This window comes from Nerophis ophidion, linkage group LG07 (assembly GCF_033978795.1).
Source record: "Nerophis ophidion isolate RoL-2023_Sa linkage group LG07, RoL_Noph_v1.0, whole genome shotgun sequence".
Taxonomy (NCBI): domain Eukaryota; kingdom Metazoa; phylum Chordata; class Actinopteri; order Syngnathiformes; family Syngnathidae; genus Nerophis; species Nerophis ophidion.
Genome location: NC_084617.1, coordinates 679,322 through 701,580, shown reverse-complemented (window position 1 = coordinate 701,580; position 22,259 = coordinate 679,322). Strand labels below are relative to the sequence as shown.

The 22,259-nt window shown below is 39.2% G+C and overlaps 1 protein-coding gene across 2 annotated transcripts in view; it reads right to left on the bottom strand.

Annotated features, from left to right (window-relative positions):
- The window catches only part of trim35-13 (tripartite motif containing 35-13), a 49,767-nt gene that overhangs the window by 3,319 nt on the left and 24,189 nt on the right, over positions 1-22,259 (bottom strand). For both annotated transcript variants that reach the window (XM_061905078.1, XM_061905079.1), the window contains 4 exons: positions 22,083-22,178; positions 20,790-21,020; positions 20,704-20,726; positions 20,529-20,647 (listed from right to left, as the gene is read on the bottom strand). In XM_061905078.1, the coding sequence (XP_061761062.1) occupies positions 20,529-20,647; positions 20,704-20,726; positions 20,790-21,020; positions 22,083-22,178 (469 nt within the window). The remainder of the gene's footprint in view (positions 1-20,528; positions 20,648-20,703; positions 20,727-20,789; positions 21,021-22,082; positions 22,179-22,259) is intronic.

The window sequence follows — 22,259 nt, the reverse complement described above, 5'->3', positions numbered from 1 at the left end:
TGACACTGCAACAATGCAGCACTGTGACACTGCAACAGTGCAGCACTGTGACACTGCAACAGTGTGACAATGACAGCTTTTCAATGGGAATTGCTGGCAAATGTAACATGGTCAGTCCGCTGCTGCGTAACAAAGTATTGCCTCAAAAATAAAAATTCTTGGCAAGAATCCCAGTTTTTCTACTTCTGGCTGCCATCACAATTTAGGCTCTGACTGGAAACATAAATGTGAATTTGTTTTAGTGTTAAAAAATGAACTTAAAGTCTATTTGGGGTTTGCAGTGACACAAGTATGTAAAACAGTATATACATTTTTAAATCCGATTAATCATTCTTTGAAATTGTGATTACTCATGAATATTCTTAGTAAATGACTTATATTGCTTTAAAAAAATACAGCAAGATTTTTTCCAAAAGTACAATTTGGCTGTCAGAATGTCGTCCGTGGACATTTGTTGAAAGTATGTTACTTAAATGCATGTCATTTGTTGAAAGTATGTTACTTAAATGTATGTCATTTGTTGAAAGTATGTTACTTAAATGCATGTCATTTGTTGAAAGTATGTTACTTAAATGCGTGTCATTTGTTGAAAGTATGTTACTTAAATGTATGTCATTTGTTGAAAGTATGTTACTTAAATGCATGTCATTTGTTGAAAGTATGTTACTTAAATGTATGTCATTTGTTGAAAGTATGTTACTTAAATGCATGTCATTTGTTGAAAGTATGTTACTTAAATGCATGTCATTTGTTGAAAGTATGTTACTTAAATGCATGTCATTTGTTGAAAGTATGTTACTTAAATGTATGTCATTTGTTGAAAGTATGTTACTTAAATGCATGTCATTTGTTGAAAGTATGTTACTTAAATGTATGTCATTTGTTGAAAGTATGTTACTTAAATGCATGTCATTTGTTGAAAGTATGTTACTTAAATGCATGTCATTTGTTGAAAGTATGTTACTTAAATGCATGTCATTTGTTGAAAGTATGTTACTTAAATGCATGTCATTTGTTGAAAGTATGTTACTTAAATGCATGTCATTTGTTGAAAGTATGTTACTTAAATGCATGTCATTTGTTGAAAGTATGTTACTTAAATGTATGTCATTTGTTGAAAGTATGTTACTTAAATGTATGTCATTTGTTGAAAGTATGTTACTTAAATGCATGTCATTTGTTGAAAGTATGTTACTTAAATGTATGTCATTTGTTGAAAGTATGTTACTTAAATGCATGTCATTTGTTGAAAGTATGTTACTTAAATGCATGTCATTTGTTGAAAGTATGTTACTTAAATGCATGTCATTTGTTGAAAGTATGTTACTTAAATGTATGTCATTTGTTGAAAGTATGTTACTTAAATGCATGTCATTTGTTGAAAGTATGTTACTTAAATGTATGTCATTTGTTGAAAGTATGTTACTTAAATGCATGTCATTTGTTGAAAGTATGTTACTTAAATGTATGTCATTTGTTGAAAGTATGTTACTTAAATGCATGTCATTTGTTGAAAGTATGTTACTTAAATGCATGTCATTTGTTGAAAGTATGTTACTTAAATGCATGTCATTTGTTGAAAGTATGTTACTTAAATGCATGTCATTTGTTGAAAGTATGTTACTTAAATGTATGTCATTTGTTGAAAGTATGTTACTTAAATGCATGTCATTTGTTGAAAGTATGTTACTTAAATGCATGTCATTTGTTGAAAGTATGTTACTTAAATGCATGTCATTTGTTGAAAGTATGTTACTTAAATGCATGTCATTTGTTGAAAGTATGTTACTTAAATGCATGTCATTTGTTGAAAGTATGTTACTTAAATGCGTGTCATTTGTTGAAAGTATGTTACTTAAATGTATGTCATTTGTTGAAAGTATGTTACTTAAATGTATGTCATTTGTTGAAAGTATGTTACTTAAATGTATGTCATTTGTTGAAAGTATGTTACTTAAATGCATGTCATTTGTTGAAAGTATGTTACTTAAATGCATGTCATTTGTTGAAAGTATGTTACTTAAATGCATGTCATTTGTTGAAAGTATGTTACTTAAATGCATGTCATTTGTTGAAAGTATGTTACTTAAATGCGTGTCATTTGTTGAAAGTATGTTACTTAAATGTATGTCATTTGTTGAAAGTATGTTACTTAAATGCATGTCATTTGTTGAAAGTATGTTACTTAAATGCATGTCATTTGTTGAAAGTATGTTACTTAAATGCATGTCATTTGTTGAAAGTATGTTACTTAAATGTATGTCATTTGTTGAAAGTATGTTACTTAAATGCATGTCATTTGTTGAAAGTATGTTACTTAAATGCATGTCATTTGTTGAAAGTATGTTACTTAAATGCATGTCATTTGTTGAAAGTATGTTACTTAAATGTATGTCATTTGTTGAAAGTATGTTACTTAAATGCATGTCATTTGTTGAAAGTATGTTACTTAAATGTATGTCATTTGTTGAAAGTATGTTACTTAAATGCATGTCATTTGTTGAAAGTATGTTACTTAAATGCATGTCATTTGTTGAAAGTATGTTACTTAAATGCATGTCATTTGTTGAAAGTATGTTACTTAAATGCATGTCATTTGTTGAAAGTATGTTACTTAAATGCGTGTCATTTGTTGAAAGTATGTTACTTAAATGCATGTCATTTGTTGAAAGTATGTTACTTAAATGCATGTCATTTGTTGAAAGTATGTTACTTAAATGCATGTCATTTGTTGAAAGTATGTTACTTAAATGCATGTCATTTGTTGAAAGTATGTTACTTAAATGCATGTCATTTGTTGAAAGTATGTTACTTAAATGCATGTCATTTGTTGAAAGTATGTTACTTAAATGTATGTCATTTGTTGAAAGTATGTTACTTAAATGCATGTCATTTGTTGAAAGTATGTTACTTAAATGCATGTCATTTGTTGAAAGTATGTTACTTAAATGCATGTCATTTGTTGAAAGTATGTTACTTAAATGCATGTCATTTGTTGAAAGTATGTTACTTAAATGCATGTCATTTGTTGAAAGTATGTTACTTAAATGCATGTCATTTGTTGAAAGTATGTTACTTAAATGCATGTCATTTGTTGAAAGTATGTTACTTAAATGCATGTCATTTGTTGAAAGTATGTTACTTAAATGCATGTCATTTGTTGAAAGTATGTTACTTAAATGCATGTCATTTGTTGAAAGTATGTTACTTAAATGCATGTCATTTGTTGAAAGTATGTTACTTAAATGCATGTCATTTGTTGAAAGTATGTTACTTAAATGCATGTCATTTGTTGAAAGTATGTTACTTAAATGCATGTCATTTGTTGAAAGTATGTTACTTAAATGCATGTCATTTGTTGAAAGTATGTTACTTAAATGCATGTCATTTGTTGAAAGTATGTTACTTAAATGCATGTCATTTGTTGAAAGTATGTTACTTAAATGCATGTCATTTGTTGAAAGTATGTTACTTAAATGCATGTCATTTGTTGAAAGTATGTTACTTAAATGCATGTCATTTGTTGAAAGTATGTTACTTAAATGCATGTCATTTGTTGAAAGTATGTTACTTAAATGCATGTCATTTGTTGAAAGTATGTTACTTAAATGCATGTCATTTGTTGAAAGTATGTTACTTAAATGCATGTCATTTGTTGAAAGTATGTTACTTAAATGCATGTCATTTGTTGAAAGTATGTTACTTAAATGCATGTCATTTGTTGAAAGTATGTTACTTAAATGTATGTCATTTGTTGAAAGTATGTTACTTAAATGCATGTCATTTGTTGAAAGTATGTTACTTAAATGTGTGTCATTTGTTGAAAGTATGTTACTTAAATGTGTGTCATTTGTTGAAAGTATGTTACTTAAATGTATGTCATTTGTTGAAAGTATGTTATTTAAATGCATGTCATTTGTTGAAAGTATGTTACTTAAATGCATGTCATTTGTTGAAAGTATGTTACTTAAATGTATGTCATTTGTTGAAAGTATGTTACTTAAATGTATGTCATTTGTTGAAAGTATGTTACTTAAATGTATGTCATTTGTTGAAAGTATGTTACTTAAATGCGTGTCATTTGTTGAAAGTATGTTACTTAAATGTATGTCATTTGTTGAAAGTATGTTACTTAAATGTATGTCATTTGTTGAAAGTATGTTACTTAAATGTATGTCATTTGTTGAAAGTATGTTACTTAAATGTATGTCATTTGTTGAAAGTATGTTACTTAAATGTGTGTTATTTGTTGAAAGTATGTTACTTAAATGCATGTCATTTGTTGAAAGTATGTTACTTAAATGTGTGTCATTTGTTGAAAGTATGTTACTTAAATGCGTGTCATTTGTTGAAAGTATGTTACTTAAATGTATGTCATTTGTTGAAAATATGTTACTTAAATGCATGTCATTTGTTGAAAGTATGTTACTTAAATGTATGTCATTTGTTGAAAGTATGTTACTTAAATGTGTGTCATTTGTTGAAAGTATGTTACTTAAATGTATGTCATTTGTTGAAAGTATGTTACTTAAATGCGTGTCATTTGTTGAAAGTATGTTACTTAAATGCATGTCATTTGTTGAAAGTATGTTACTTAAATGCATGTCATTTGTTGAAAGTATGTTACTTAAATGCATGTCATTTGTTGAAAGTATGTTACTTAAATGCATGTCATTTGTTGAAAGTATGTTACTTAAATGCATGTCATTTGTTGAAAGTATGTTACTTAAATGTATGTCATTTGTTTAAAGTATGTTACTTAAATGTATGTCATTTGTTGAAAGTATGTTACTTAAATGCATGTCATTTGTTGAAAGTATGTTACTTAAATGTATGTCATTTGTTGAAAGTATGTTACTTAAATGCGTGTCATTTGTTGAAAGTATGTTACTTAAATGTATGTCATTTGTTGAAAGTATGTTACTTAAATGCGTGTCATTTGTTGAAAGTATGTTACTTAAATGCATGTCATTTGTTGAAAGTATGTTACTTAAATGTATGTCATTTGTTGAAAGTATGTTACTTAAATGCGTGTCATTTGTTGAAAGTATGTTACTTAAATGCATGTCATTTGTTGAAAGTATGTTACTTAAATGCATGTCATTTGTTGAAAGTATGTTACTTAAATGCATGTCATTTGTTGAAAGTATGTTACTTAAATGTATGTCATTTGTTGAAAGTATGTTACTTAAATGCATGTCATTTGTTGAAAGTATGTTACTTAAATGTATGTCATTTGTTGAAAGTATGTTACTTAAATGTATGTCATTTGTTGAAAGTATGTTACTTAAATGTATGTCATTTGTTGAAAGTATGTTACTTAAATGCATGTCATTTGTTGAAAGTATGTTACTTAAATGCATGTCATTTGTTGAAAGTATGTTACTTAAATGCATGTCATTTGTTGAAAGTATGTTACTTAAATGCATGTCATTTGTTGAAAGTATGTTACTTAAATGTATGTCATTTGTTGAAAGTATGTTACTTAAATGCATGTCATTTGTTGAAAGTATGTTACTTAAATGCATGTCATTTGTTGAAAGTATGTTACTTAAATGTATGTCATTTGTTGAAAGTATGTTACTTAAATGCATGTCATTTGTTGAAAGTATGTTACTTAAATGTATGTCATTTGTTGAAAGTATGTTACTTAAATGTATGTCATTTGTTGAAAGTATGTTACTTAAATGTATGTCATTTGTTGAAAGTATGTTACTTAAATGCATGTCATTTGTTGAAAGTATGTTACTTAAATGCATGTCATTTGTTGAAAGTATGTTACTTAAATGCATGTCATTTGTTGAAAGTATGTTACTTAAATGCATGTCATTTGTTGAAAGTATGTTACTTAAATGTATGTCATTTGTTGAAAGTATGTTACTTAAATGCATGTCATTTGTTGAAAGTATGTTACTTAAATGTATGTCATTTGTTGAAAGTATGTTACTTAAATGTATGTCATTTGTTGAAAGTATGTTACTTAAATGTATGTCATTTGTTGAAAGTATGTTACTTAAATGTATGTCATTTGTTGAAAGTATGTTACTTAAATGTATGTCATTTGTTGAAAGTATGTTACTTAAATGTATGTCATTTGTTGAAAGTATGTTACTTAAATGTATGTCATTTGTTGAAAGTATGTTACTTAAATGTATGTCATTTGTTGAAAGTATGTTACTTAAATGTATGTCATTTGTTGAAAGTATGTTACTTAAATGTATGTCATTTGTTGAAAGTATGTTACTTAAATGTATGTCATTTGTTGAAAGTATGTTACTTAAATGTATGTCATTTGTTGAAAGTATGTTACTTAAATGCATGTCATTTGTTGAAAGTATGTTACTTAAATGCATGTCATTTGTTGAAAGTATGTTACTTAAATGTATGTCATTTGTTGAAAGTATGTTACTTAAATGCATGTCATTTGTTGAAAGTATGTTACTTAAATGTATGTCATTTGTTGAAAGTATGTTACTTAAATGTATGTCATTTGTTGAAAGTATGTTACTTAAATGTATGTCATTTGTTGAAAGTATGTTACTTAAATGCATGTCATTTGTTGAAAGTATGTTACTTAAATGCATGTCATTTGTTGAAAGTATGTTACTTAAATGCATGTCATTTGTTGAAAGTATGTTACTTAAATGCATGTCATTTGTTGAAAGTATGTTACTTAAATGTATGTCATTTGTTGAAAGTATGTTACTTAAATGTATGTCATTTGTTGAAAGTATGTTACTTAAATGTATGTCATTTGTTGAAAGTATGTTACTTAAATGCATGTCATTTGTTGAAAGTATGTTACTTAAATGCATGTCATTTGTTGAAAGTATGTTACTTAAATGTGTGTCATTTGTTGAAAGTATGTTACTTAAATGCGTGTCATTTGTTGAAAGTATGTTACTTAAATGTATGTCATTTGTTGAAAATATGTTACTTAAATGCATGTCATTTGTTGAAAGTATGTTACTTAAATGTATGTCATTTGTTGAAAGTATGTTACTTAAATGTGTGTCATTTGTTGAAAGTATGTTACTTAAATGTATGTCATTTGTTGAAAGTATGTTACTTAAATGCGTGTCATTTGTTGAAAGTATGTTACTTAAATGCATGTCATTTGTTGAAAGTATGTTACTTAAATGCATGTCATTTGTTGAAAGTATGTTACTTAAATGCATGTCATTTGTTGAAAGTATGTTACTTAAATGCATGTCATTTGTTGAAAGTATGTTACTTAAATGCATGTCATTTGTTGAAAGTATGTTACTTAAATGTATGTCATTTGTTGAAAGTATGTTACTTAAATGTATGTCATTTGTTGAAAGTATGTTACTTAAATGCATGTCATTTGTTGAAAGTATGTTACTTAAATGTATGTCATTTGTTGAAAGTATGTTACTTAAATGCGTGTCATTTGTTGAAAGTATGTTACTTAAATGTATGTCATTTGTTGAAAGTATGTTACTTAAATGCGTGTCATTTGTTGAAAGTATGTTACTTAAATGTATGTCATTTGTTGAAAGTATGTTACTTAAATGTATGTCATTTGTTGAAAGTATGTTACTTAAATGCGTGTCATTTGTTGAAAGTATGTTACTTAAATGCATGTCATTTGTTGAAAGTATGTTACTTAAATGCATGTCATTTGTTGAAAGTATGTTACTTAAATGCATGTCATTTGTTGAAAGTATGTTACTTAAATGTATGTCATTTGTTGAAAGTATGTTACTTAAATGCATGTCATTTGTTGAAAGTATGTTACTTAAATGTATGTCATTTGTTGAAAGTATGTTACTTAAATGTATGTCATTTGTTGAAAGTATGTTACTTAAATGTATGTCATTTGTTGAAAGTATGTTACTTAAATGCATGTCATTTGTTGAAAGTATGTTACTTAAATGCATGTCATTTGTTGAAAGTATGTTACTTAAATGCATGTCATTTGTTGAAAGTATGTTACTTAAATGCATGTCATTTGTTGAAAGTATGTTACTTAAATGTATGTCATTTGTTGAAAGTATGTTACTTAAATGCATGTCATTTGTTGAAAGTATGTTACTTAAATGCATGTCATTTGTTGAAAGTATGTTACTTAAATGTATGTCATTTGTTGAAAGTATGTTACTTAAATGCATGTCATTTGTTGAAAGTATGTTACTTAAATGTATGTCATTTGTTGAAAGTATGTTACTTAAATGTATGTCATTTGTTGAAAGTATGTTACTTAAATGTATGTCATTTGTTGAAAGTATGTTACTTAAATGCATGTCATTTGTTGAAAGTATGTTACTTAAATGCATGTCATTTGTTGAAAGTATGTTACTTAAATGCATGTCATTTGTTGAAAGTATGTTACTTAAATGCATGTCATTTGTTGAAAGTATGTTACTTAAATGTATGTCATTTGTTGAAAGTATGTTACTTAAATGCATGTCATTTGTTGAAAGTATGTTACTTAAATGTATGTCATTTGTTGAAAGTATGTTACTTAAATGTATGTCATTTGTTGAAAGTATGTTACTTAAATGTATGTCATTTGTTGAAAGTATGTTACTTAAATGCATGTCATTTGTTGAAAGCATGTTACTTAAATGCATGTCATTTGTTGAAAGTATGTTACTTAAATGCATGTCATTTGTTGAAAGTATGTTACTTAAATGCATGTCATTTGTTGAAAGTATGTTACTTAAATGTATGTCATTTGTTGAAAGTATGTTACTTAAATGTATGTCATTTGTTGAAAGTATGTTACTTAAATGTATGTCATTTGTTGAAAGTATGTTACTTAAATGCATGTCATTTGTTGAAAGTATGTTACTTAAATGCATGTCATTTGTTGAAAGTATGTTACTTAAATGCATGTCATTTGTTGAAAGTATGTTACTTAAATGCATGTCATTTGTTGAAAGTATGTTACTTAAATGTATGTCATTTGTTGAAAGTATGTTACTTAAATGTATGTCATTTGTTGAAAGTATGTTACTTAAATGTATGTCATTTGTTGAAAGTATGTTACTTAAATGCATGTCATTTGTTGAAAGTATGTTACTTAAATGCATGTCATTTGTTGAAAGTATGTTACTTAAATGTGTGTCATTTGTTGAAAGTATGTTACTTAAATGCGTGTCATTTGTTGAAAGTATGTTACTTAAATGTATGTCATTTGTTGAAAATATGTTACTTAAATGCATGTCATTTGTTGAAAGTATGTTACTTAAATGTATGTCATTTGTTGAAAGTATGTTACTTAAATGTGTGTCATTTGTTGAAAGTATGTTACTTAAATGTATGTCATTTGTTGAAAGTATGTTACTTAAATGCGTGTCATTTGTTGAAAGTATGTTACTTAAATGCATGTCATTTGTTGAAAGTATGTTACTTAAATGCATGTCATTTGTTGAAAGTATGTTACTTAAATGCATGTCATTTGTTGAAAGTATGTTACTTAAATGCATGTCATTTGTTGAAAGTATGTTACTTAAATGCATGTCATTTGTTGAAAGTATGTTACTTAAATGTATGTCATTTGTTGAAAGTATGTTACTTAAATGTATGTCATTTGTTGAAAGTATGTTACTTAAATGCATGTCATTTGTTGAAAGTATGTTACTTAAATGCATGTCATTTGTTGAAAGTATGTTACTTAAATGCGTGTCATTTGTTGAAAGTATGTTACTTAAATGTATGTCATTTGTTGAAAGTATGTTACTTAAATGCGTGTCATTTGTTGAAAGTATGTTACTTAAATGTATGTCATTTGTTGAAAGTATGTTACTTAAATGTATGTCATTTGTTGAAAGTATGTTACTTAAATGCGTGTCATTTGTTGAAAGTATGTTACTTAAATGCATGTCATTTGTTGAAAGTATGTTACTTAAATGCATGTCATTTGTTGAAAGTATGTTACTTAAATGCATGTCATTTGTTGAAAGTATGTTACTTAAATGTATGTCATTTGTTGAAAGTATGTTACTTAAATGCATGTCATTTGTTGAAAGTATGTTACTTAAATGTATGTCATTTGTTGAAAGTATGTTACTTAAATGTATGTCATTTGTTGAAAGTATGTTACTTAAATGTATGTCATTTGTTGAAAGTATGTTACTTAAATGCATGTCATTTGTTGAAAGTATGTTACTTAAATGCATGTCATTTGTTGAAAGTATGTTACTTAAATGCATGTCATTTGTTGAAAGTATGTTACTTAAATGCATGTCATTTGTTGAAAGTATGTTACTTAAATGTATGTCATTTGTTGAAAGTATGTTACTTAAATGCATGTCATTTGTTGAAAGTATGTTACTTAAATGCATGTCATTTGTTGAAAGTATGTTACTTAAATGTATGTCATTTGTTGAAAGTATGTTACTTAAATGCATGTCATTTGTTGAAAGTATGTTACTTAAATGTATGTCATTTGTTGAAAGTATGTTACTTAAATGTATGTCATTTGTTGAAAGTATGTTACTTAAATGTATGTCATTTGTTGAAAGTATGTTACTTAAATGCATGTCATTTGTTGAAAGTATGTTACTTAAATGCATGTCATTTGTTGAAAGTATGTTACTTAAATGCATGTCATTTGTTGAAAGTATGTTACTTAAATGCATGTCATTTGTTGAAAGTATGTTACTTAAATGTATGTCATTTGTTGAAAGTATGTTACTTAAATGCATGTCATTTGTTGAAAGTATGTTACTTAAATGCATGTCATTTGTTGAAAGTATGTTACTTAAATGTATGTCATTTGTTGAAAGTATGTTACTTAAATGCATGTCATTTGTTGAAAGTATGTTACTTAAATGCATGTCATTTGTTGAAAGTATGTTACTTAAATGTATGTCATTTGTTGAAAGTATGTTACTTAAATGTATGTCATTTGTTGAAAGTATGTTACTTAAATGTATGTCATTTGTTGAAAGTATGTTACTTAAATGTATGTCATTTGTTGAAAGTATGTTACTTAAATGCATGTCATTTGTTGAAAGTATGTTACTTAAATGCATGTCATTTGTTGAAAGTATGTTACTTAAATGCATGTCATTTGTTGAAAGTATGTTACTTAAATGCATGTCATTTGTTGAAAGTATGTTACTTAAATGCATGTCATTTGTTGAAAGTATGTTACTTAAATGCATGTCATTTGTTTGCTGAAAACTTGATAACAGTTTTATCAGAAGTTGTGTCTGTGTTTATTTTCAAGCCAAGTTTGTCACATTTGCACTGGCGTCGACCTGATCACTAAGCACTTTGCAGCTGGACCTGATCACTAAGCACTTTGCAGCTGGACCTGATCACTAAGCACTTTGCAGCTGGACCTGATCACTAAGCACTTTGCAGCTGGACCTGATCACTAAGCACTTTGCAGCTGGACCTGATCACTAAGCACTTTGCAGCTAGACCTGATCACTAAGCACTTTGCAGCTGGACCTGATCACTAAGCACTTTGCAGCTAGACCTGATCACTAAGCACTTTGCAGCTGGACCTGATCACTAAGCACTTTGCAGCTGGACCTGATCACTAAGCACTTTGCAGCTGGACCTGACCACTAAGCACTTTGCAGCTGGACCTGATCACTAAGCACTTTGCAGCTGGACCTGACCACTAAGCACTTTGCAGCTGGACCTGACCACTAAGCACTTTGCAGCTGGACCTGACCACTAAGCACTTTGCAGCTGGACCTGACCACTAAGCACTTTGCAGCTGGACCTGATCACTAAGCACTTTGCAGCTGGACCTGACCACTAAGCACTTTGCAGCTGGACCTGATCACTAAGCACTTTGCAGCTAGACCTGATCACTAAGCACTTTGCAGCTGGACCTGATCACTAAGCACTTTGCAGCTGGACCTGATCACTAAGCACTTTGCAGCTAGACCTGATCACTAAGCACTTTGCAGCTAGACCTGATCACTAAGCACTTTGCAGCTGGACCTGATCACTAAGCACTTTGCAGCTGGACCTGATCACTAAGCACTTTGCAGCTAGACCTGATCACTAAGCACTTTGCAGCTAGACCTGATCACTAAGCACCAACTATCCATGCTCAACGTAGAGGAGCACTTGGGGTCCAAATAAATGGGGGGATTTATTTGCGTTGATACATGATTAATGCAATATTGTTTATGACTATTCACATGCATCACTCGTTAAATTTGACACCCCTAAAAAAATTGTGAAAGATTTTAAAATGTTCATATTTCTCAGTATAGTCCCGTGATAAAGAGGGCTACAATATTGAATTCATGTCATTTGAAAGAGGAAAATTAAAAACATTATCTAATATTCTTTTCTCAGTTTGAACCTTTAACTTTCACCTTGCTACTCTGTTTACTAGTGGACCCGGTCTCACCTCCACCCACAGACACCAAGAGAGTAGATGACTGACAAGTGGACCTGGTCTCGCCTCCACCCACAGAGACCAAGAGAGTAGATGACTGACAAGTGGACCCGGTCTCGCCTCCACCCACAGAGACCAAGAGAGTAGATGACTGACAAGTGGACCCGGTCTCACCTCCACCCACAGAGACCAAGAGAGTAGATGACTGACAAGTGGACCCGGTCTCGCCTCCACCCACAGAGACCAAGAGAGTAGATGACTGGCAAGTGGACCCGGTCTCACCTCCACCCACAGAGACCAAGAGAGTAGATGACTGACAAGTGGACCCGGTCTCGCCTCCACCCACAGAGACCAAGAGAGTAGATGACTGACAAGTGGACCCGGTCTCGCCTCCACCCACAGAGACCAAGAGAGTAGATGACTGACAAGTGGACCCGGTCTCACCTCCACCCACAGAGACCAAGAGAGTAGATGACTGACAAGTGGACCCGGTCTCGCCTCCACCCACAGAGACCAAGAGAGTAGATGACTGGCAAGTGGACCCGGTCTCACCTCCACCCACAGAGACCAAGAGAGTAGATGACTGACAAGTGGACCCGGTCTCGCCTCCACCCACAGAGACCAAGAGAGTAGATGACTGACAAGTGGACCCGGTCTCACCTCCACCCACAGAGACCAAGAGAGTAGATGACTGACAAGTGGACCCGGTCTCGCCTCCACCCACAGAGACCAAGAGAGTAGATGACTGACAAGTGGACCCGGTCTCACCTCCACCCACAGAGACCAAGAGAGTAGATGACTGACAAGTGGACCCGGTCTCGCCTCCACCCACAGAGACCAAGAGAGTAGATGACTGACAAGTGGACCCGGTCTCACCTCCACCCACAGAGACCAAGAGAGTAGATGACTGACAAGTGGACCCGGTCTCACCTCCACCCACAGAGACCAAGAGAGTAGATGACTGACAAGTGGACCCGGTCTCGCCTCCACCCACAGAGACCAAGAGAGTAGATGACTGACAAGTGGACCCGGTCTCACCTCCACCCACAGAGACCAAGAGAGTAGATGACTGACAAGTGGACCCGGTCTCGCCTCCACCCACAGAGACCAAGAGAGTAGATGACTGACAAGTGGACCCGGTCTCACCTCCACCCACAGAGACCAAGAGAGTAGATGATTGACAAGTGGACCCGGTCTCGCCTCCACCCACAGAGACCAAGACAGTAGATGACTGACAAGTGGACCCGGTCTCACCTCCACCCACAGAGACCAAGAGAGTAGATGACTGACAAGTGGACCCGGTCTCGCCTCCACCCACAGAGACCAAGAGAGTAGATGACTGACAAGTGGACCCGGTCTCGCCTCCACCCACAGAGACCAAGAGAGTAGATGACTGACAAGTGGACCCGGTCTCGCCTCCATCCACAGAGACCAAGAGAGTAGATGACTGACAAGTGGACCCGGTCTCGCCTCCACCCACAGAGACAAAGAGAGTAGATGACTGACAAGTGGACCCGGTCTCACCTCCACCCACAGAGACCAAGAGAGTAGATGACTGACAAGTGGACCCGGTCTCGCCTCCACCCACAGAGACCAAGAGAGTAGATGACTGACAAGTGGACCCGGTCTCACCTCCACCCACAGAGACCAAGAGAGTAGATGACTGACAAGTGGACCCGGTCTCGCCTCCACCCACAGAGACCAAGAGAGTAGATGACTGACAAGTGGACCCGGTCTCGCCTCCACCCACAGAGACCAAGAGAGTAGATGACTGACAAGTGGACCCGGTCTCGCCTCCATCCACAGAGACCAAGAGAGTAGATGACTGACAAGTGGACCCGGTCTCGCCTCCACCCACAGAGACAAAGAGAGTAGATGACTGACAAGTGGACCCGGTCTCACCTCCACCCACAGAGACCAAGAGAGTAGATGACTGACAAGTGGACCCGGTCTCGCCTCCACCCACAGAGACCAAGAGAGTAGATGACTGACAAGTGGACCTGGTCTCACCTCCACCCACAGAGACCAAGAGAGTAGATGACTGACAAGTGGACCCGGTCTCGCCTCCACCCACAGAGACCAAGAGAGTAGATGACTGACAAGTGGACCCGGTCTCACCTCCACCCACAGAGACCAAGAGAGTAGATGATTGACAAGTGGACCCGGTCTCGCCTCCACCCACAGAGACCAAGAGAGTAGATGACTGACAAGTGGACCCGGTCTCGCCTCCACCCACAGAGACCAAGAGAGTAGATGACTGACAAGTGGACCCGGTCTCGCCTCCACCCACAGAGACCAAGAGAGTAGATGACTGACAAGTGGACCCGGTCTCGCCTCCACCCACAGAGACCAAGAGAGTAGATGACTGACAAGCGGACCCGGTCTCGCCTCCACCCACAGAGACCAAGAGAGTAGATGACTGACAATTGGACCCGGTCTCACCTCCACCCACAGAGACCAAGAGAGTAGATGACTGACAAGTGGACCCGGTCTCGCCTCCACCCACAGACACCAAGAGAGTAGATGACTGACAAGTGGACCCGGTCTCGCCTCCACCCACAGAGACCAAGAGAGTAGATGACTGACAAGTGGACCCGGTCTCGCCTCCACCCACAGAGACCAAGAGAGTAGATGACTGACAAGTGGACCCGGTCTCGCCTCCACCCACAGAGACCAAGAGAGTAGATGACTGACAAGTGGACCCGGTCTCGCCTCCACCCACAGAGACCAAGAGAGTAGATGACTGACAAGTGGACCCGGTCTCACCTCCACCCACAGAGACCAAGAGAGTAGATGACTGACAAGTGGACCCGGTCTCGCCTCCACCCACAGACACCAAGAGAGTAGATGACTGACAAGTGGACCCGGTCTCGCCTCCACCCACAGAGACCAAGAGAGTAGATGACTGACAAGTGGACCCGGTCTCGCCTCCACCCACAGAGACCAAGAGAGTAGATGACTGACAAGTGGAGCCGGTCTCGCCTCCACCCACAGAGACCAAGAGAGTAGATGACTGACAAGTGGACCCGGTCTCGCCTCCACCCACAGAGACCAAGAGAGTAGATGACTGACAAGTGGACCCGGTCTCGCCTCCACCCACAGAGACCAAGAGAGTAGATGACTGACAAGTGGACCCGGTCTCGCCTCCACCCACAGAGACCAAGAGAGTAGATGACTGACAAGTGGACCCGGTCTCACCTCCACCCACAGACACCAAGAGAGTAGATGACTGACAAGTGGACCCGGTCTCGCCTCCACCCACAGACACCAAGAGAGTAGATGACTGACAAGTGGACCCGGTCTCGCCTCCACCCACAGAGACCAAGAGAGTAGATGACTGACAAGTGGACCCGGTCTCGCCTCCACCCACAGAGACCAAGAGAGTAGATGACTGACAAGTGGACCCGGTCTCACCTCCACCCACAGAGACCAAGAGAGTAGATGACTGACAAGTGGACCCGGTCTCACCTCCACCCACAGAGACCAAGAGAGTAGATGACTGACAAGTGGCGCAGTGGGAGAGTGGCCGTGCGCAACCCGAGGGTCCCTGGTTCAAATCCCACCTAGTACCAACCTTGTCACGTCCGTTGTGTCCTGAGCAAGACACTTCACCCTTGCTCCTGATGGGTGCTGTTTTAGCGCCTTGCATGGCAGCTCCCTCCATCAGTGTGTGAATGTGTGTGTGAATGGGTAAATGTGGAAGTAGTGTCAAAGCGCTTTGAGTACCTTGAAGGTAGAAAAGCGCTATACAAGTACAACCCATTTATCATTTAAGTGGACCCGGTCTCGCCTCCACCCACAGAGACCAAGAGAGTAGATGACTGACAAGTGGACCCGGTCTCGCCTCCACCCACAGACACCAAGAGAGTAGATGACTGACAAGTGGACCCGGTCTCGCCTCCACCCACAGACACCAAGAGAGTAGATGACTGACAAGTGGACCCGGTCTCGCCTCCACCCACAGAGACCAAGAGAGTAGATGACTGACAAGTGGACCCGGTCTCGCCTCCACCCACAGAGACCAAGAGAGTAGATGACTGACAAGTGGACCCGGTCTCGCCTCCACCCACAGACACCAAGAGAGTAGATGACTGACAAGTGGACCCGGTCTCGCCTCCACCCACAGAGACCAAGAGAGTAGATGACTGACAAGTGGACCCGGTCTCGCCTCCACCCACAGACACCAAGAGAGTAGATGACTGACAAGTGGACCCGGTCTCGCCTCCACCCACAGACACCAAGAGAGTAGATGACTGACAAGTGGACCCGGTCTCGCCTCCACCCACAGAGACCAAGAGAGTAGATGACTGACAAGTGGACCCGGTCTCGCCTCCACCCACAGAGACCAAGAGAGTAGATGACTGACAAGTGGACCCGGTCTCGCCTCCACCCACAGAGACCAAGAGAGTAGATGACTGACAAGTGGACCCGGTCTCGCCTCCACCCACAGACACCAAGAGAGTAGATGACTGACAAGTGGACCCGGTCTCGCCTCCACCCACAGAGACCAAGAGAGTAGATGACTGACAAGTGGACCCGGTCTCGCCTCCACCCACAGACACCAAGAGAGTAGATGACTGACAAGTGGACCCGGTCTCGCCTCCACCCACAGACACCAAGAGAGTAGATGACTGACAAGTGGACCCGGTCTCGCCTCCACCCACAGAGACCAAGAGAGTAGATGACTGACAAGTGGACCCGGTCTCGCCTCCACCCACAGAGACCAAGAGAGTAGATGACTGACAAGTGGACCCGGTCTCGCCTCCACCCACAGAGACCAAGAGAGTAGATGACTGACAAGTGGACCCGGTCTCGCCTCCACCCACAGAGACCAAGAGAGTAGATGACTGACAAGTGGACCCGGTCTCGCCTCCACCCACAGAGACCAAGAGAGTAGATGAGTGACAAGAGGGTTTAGTTTCTTTCACCAAGAGTTGCACAACTGCTTGTTTCATTGATCCTCAGATGATTTCCTCCAGCAGCAGCAGTTTGTGTCTTTGTCCGTCTGTCCTTCAAAAATGTTGTTCTTTTCTTCAATATTCAGGACTGATCCAAAATGGGATCAGGAACAAGTGAATAGAGAATGTGGAATTGATCTGGATTCAGGATAGAAGCTTCTTCACTATTGGGTCTTGGTGGAGGTCTGCTCTGTGGGGGCTCTTCTAGTCAAACATGGTCTTGGTGGAGGTCTGCTCTGTGGGGGCTCTTCTAGTCAAACATGGTCTTGGTGGAGGTCTTCTAGTCAAACATGGTCTTGGTGGAGGTCTTCTAGTCAAACATGGTCTTGGTGGAGGTCTTCTAGTCAAACATGGTCTTGGTGGAGGTCTTCTAGTCAAACATGGTCTTGGTGGAGGTCTTCTAGTCAAACATGGTCTTGGTGGAGGTCTTCTAGTCAAACATGGTCTTGGTGGAGGTCTTCTAGTAAAAACATGGTCTTGGTGGAGGTCTTCTAGTCAAACATGGTCTTGGTGGAGGTCTTCTAGTCAAACATGGTCTTGGTGGAGGTCTTCTAGTCAAACATGGTCTTGGTGGAGGTCTTCTAGTCAAACATGGTCTTGGTGGAGGTCTTCTAGTCAAACATGGTCTTGGTGGAGGTCTTCTAGTCAAACATGGTCTTGGTGGAGGTCTTCTAGTCAAACATGGTCTTGGTGGAGGTCTTCTAGTCAAACATGGTCTTGGTGGAGGTCTTCTAGTCAAACATGGTCTTGGTGGAGGTCTTCTAGTCAAACATGGTCTTGGTGGAGGTCTGCTCTGTGGGGGCTCTTCTAGTCAAAGATGCAATCAGACCTTGTTTTTGGTTCCACTTCATTAGGTGGAGCATTTATTCATTTAAGCTCACAGCCATTGTTTCAGTGGAATGTTCTGTTTAATATATTTAATGTATTGTTTTAATTGAATGAGGAAAAAGCTTGCATTTACATTAAGTTGCTTGTGTTTATCATTTAACAATAAAACATGACTAAAATCCAGACAGCTTGGAGTGCCTGAAACCCTAAATAGACCTAGTCTCTGACGTGTGTGTGTGTGTGTGTGTGTGTGTGTGTGTGTGTGTGTGTGTGTGTGTGTGTGTGTGTGTGTGTGTGTGTCAGGACCTACAGGTCATGACCTTTAATTCATGCATACATCGCACATTCTGACTCTTATTACAAACAAATAAGCAAAACATCTTTTGTTGATTTCAAGTATTGTCCCTAAAAGCCACATTGATGCTTTAAAGCAAAGACGTCACCAAAATATCTCACAGTTTCCTTTTGCTTACAAACAAACTCATGGAAAAGCTGCTTTTGGAATCAAAGGCAAACAATTCAGTAGGAACGGCATTGAGAAATTTACCTGACACATGAAACGTGACAAATTGCGGGAGTGCACTGTCCACTTAAGCTGCCATTCCAATTTTGACTCTGCAGAGTGGAGTTTTTAGCAGACTGCATTTGCAAAATGATGAACCCCTCCTCTTCCTCTCATGCGAGATCCGCCGTATGAATCCCTCTCCTCCTCTAGCTTGTTGCATCAAATCAAATTCAGTTAAAAGCTGCTGTTGCATGCCTTTGTGCTTTTTCCCGTCAAAATGTAAATACCTGAATCAATAAAGGTTGATGGACATTCTTTGCAGGCAATGGCGGGCCACAAAGAATAATGGGGCGGGCCACAAAGAATAATGGGGCGGGCCACAAAGAATAATGGGGCGGGCCACAAAGAATAATGGGGCGGGCCACAAAGAATAATGGGGCGGGCCACAAAGAATAATGGGGCGGGCCACAAAGAATAATGGGGCGGGCCACAAAGAATAATGGGGCGGGCCACAAAGAATAATGGGGCGGGCCACAAAGAATAATGGGGCGGGCCACAAAGAATAATGGGGCGGGCCACAAAGAATAATGGGGCGGGCCACAAAGAATAATGGGGCGGGCCACAAAGAATAATGGGGCGGGCCACAAAGAATAATGGGGCGGGCCACAAAGAATAATGGGGCGGGCCACAAAGAATAATGGGGCGGGCCACAAAGAATAATGGGGCGGGCCACAAAGAATAATGGGGCGGGCCATAAAGAATAATGGGGCGGGCCACAAAGAATAATGGGGCGGGCCACAAAGAATAATGGGGCGGGCCACAGAGAATAATGGGGCGGGCCACAAAGAATAATGGGGCGGGCCACAAAGAATAATGGGGCGGGCCACAAAGAATAATGGGGCGGGCCACAAAGAATAATGGGGCGGGCCACAGAGAATAATGGGGCGGGCCACAAAGAATAATGGGGCGGGCCACAAAGAATAATGGGGCGGGCCACAAAGAATAATGGGGCGGGCCACAAAGAATAATGGGGCGGGCCACAAAGAATAATGGGGCGGGCCACAGAGAATAATGGGGCGGGTCACAAAGAATAATGGGGCGGGCCACAGAGAATAATGGGGCGGGCCACAAAGAATAATGGGGCGGGCCACAAAGAATAATGGGGCGGGCCACAAAGAATAATGGGGCGGGCCACAAAGAATAATGGGGCGGGCCACAGAGAATAATGGGGCGGGCCACAAAGAATAATGGGGCGGGCCACAAAGAATAATGGGGCGGGCCACAGAGAATAATGGGGCGGGCCACAGAGAATAATGGGGCGGGCCACAGAGAATAATGGGGCGGGCCACAAAGAATAATGGGGCGGGTCACAAAGAATAATGGGGCGGGCCACAAAGAATAATGGGGCGGGCCACAAAGAATAATGGGGCGGGCCACAAAGAATAATGGGGCGGGTCACAGAGAATAATGGGGCGGGCCACAAAGAATAATGGGGCGGGCCACAAAGAATAATGGGGCGGGCCACAAAGAATAATGGGGCGGGCCACAAAGAATAATGGGGCGGGCCACAAAGAATAATGGGGCGGGCCACAAAGAATAATGGGGCGGGCCACAAAGAATAATGGGGCGGGCCACAAAGAATAATGGGGCGGGCCACAAAGAATAATGGGGCGGGCCAGATGTGGCCCCCGGGCCTTGAAAGTGTGTTTGAATCCCGTTACTTGGACAAAGTAATCCTTAGATTACTAAATGATTTAATTGCTGCAATCCAAGTGAAATTGAACAGCTGGTTTAAAGTCACATTCCAAATAGCATTTAACATAGTAAACAACATGTGTACATTTGTCCTGTTCAATGGGATTATTAGTACAGATGTTGTGGTTGGACAAGGACTTACTGTATGTGACTATTTTCTTCATCTTCTCCCACACTTGGTACTTGAGTGTTCCAAGATGTTTGGCCACATCGATGAGAGCAGCACGGAGCCTCTTGGGCTCGCTGCAGTCCATCCATGTTCTGCAAAAGTACTCTGGCTTGTTGACATTCTTGGCCTTCATTGCACTCAAACCTACCTGCTGATGGTGTCCTTGTAGTTCTGCAAGCAAACACAGTCCTCGTTGAGGATGTAGACCTGCTGGATCATGTCGGCCGGCCTTACCTTCAGAAAGGAGATATCATTTGTTTGCATCTCCTGTTCCACCAAGCGGACGACGTTGCAGAGCAACTTTATCTCCTGGTTCATCTCCTCCACGCTCTGCTGGATCACCGACTTCTTCTGGGCCTCCTCGGCCTTCAGGGCGGAGAGCCTGGCCGCCTCCTGCTCCCTCAGGAAGAGGTGGAGGCTCTCGAACTCCGCCTTGATCTGCGTCTCCGTGTGTTCTGCCTGGTTCTGCGGGAACACGTGTGGCGTTTCATTCCTCCACATTTCTATTATTAACCATCTCAACGTGCTGTCGGCTTGCATGGCTCGCAGTCGCTCCAAAAACGGCCCTTTAGCTACTTTCCACTAATTATCAGCTCAATACTTTTCATGAGACAATGACAAAATACAAACAAAATGTCGATGGGATCAAAATACGGCCCGTTAAGATGTTCAAGCACACCTGTGAAGGGAGAAGCATTGCAGCTCATGGAGAGAATGCCAAGAGTGTGCAAAGCAATCATCGGTGCAAAGGGTGGCTATTTTGAAGAAACTAGAATATAAAACATGTTATTTCACTTTTTGTTGTGAAGTACATAACTCTACTTGTGTTCATTCCTAGTTTTGATGGGACTATCCATCCATCCATCCATTTTCTACCGCTTATTCCCTTTCGGGGTCGCGGGGGGCGCTGGCGCCTATCTCAGCTACCTACAATGGAAATAGTCATGAACATAAAGAAAACATTGCATTGAAGGAGAAGAAGGGGTGTCCAAACTTTTATTCATGCAAAGGTTTGTGACCAGCTGGGGAAAGTCTTGAGCAGGTGGTCTTGCAGGCACAGGCACACACACACACACACACACACACACACACACACACACACACACACACACACACTATGTTGCAGGCACAGGCACACACACACACACACACACACACACACACACTATGTTGCAGGCACAGGACTCCATGCACACACACACACACACACACACACACACACACACACACACACACACACACACACACACACACACACACACACACACACACACACTATGTTGCAGGCACAGGACTCCGTGCACACACACACACACACACACACACACACACACACACACACACACACACACACACACACACACACACACACACACACACACACACACTATGTTGCAGGCACAGGACTCCGTGCACACACACACACACACACACACACACACACACACACACACACACACACACACACACACACACACACACGAACACACACACTATGTTGACAGGACAATTTCCAGTGGATAGTACCTGGACGTGCTGGACCATGTCTTCGCAGTCCACTCTGGCCGTCCTGTACAGCTGCAGCTTCTCCTTCAAGGGCAGCAGGGCGGCCTGCAGCTCCTCCTGCAAGCCAAACCGCAGGGCATCAGCGCTCCTGTGCAAGGTCAGGGCGGCAGGTGGCAGCCAGGGCGGCAGGTGGCAGCC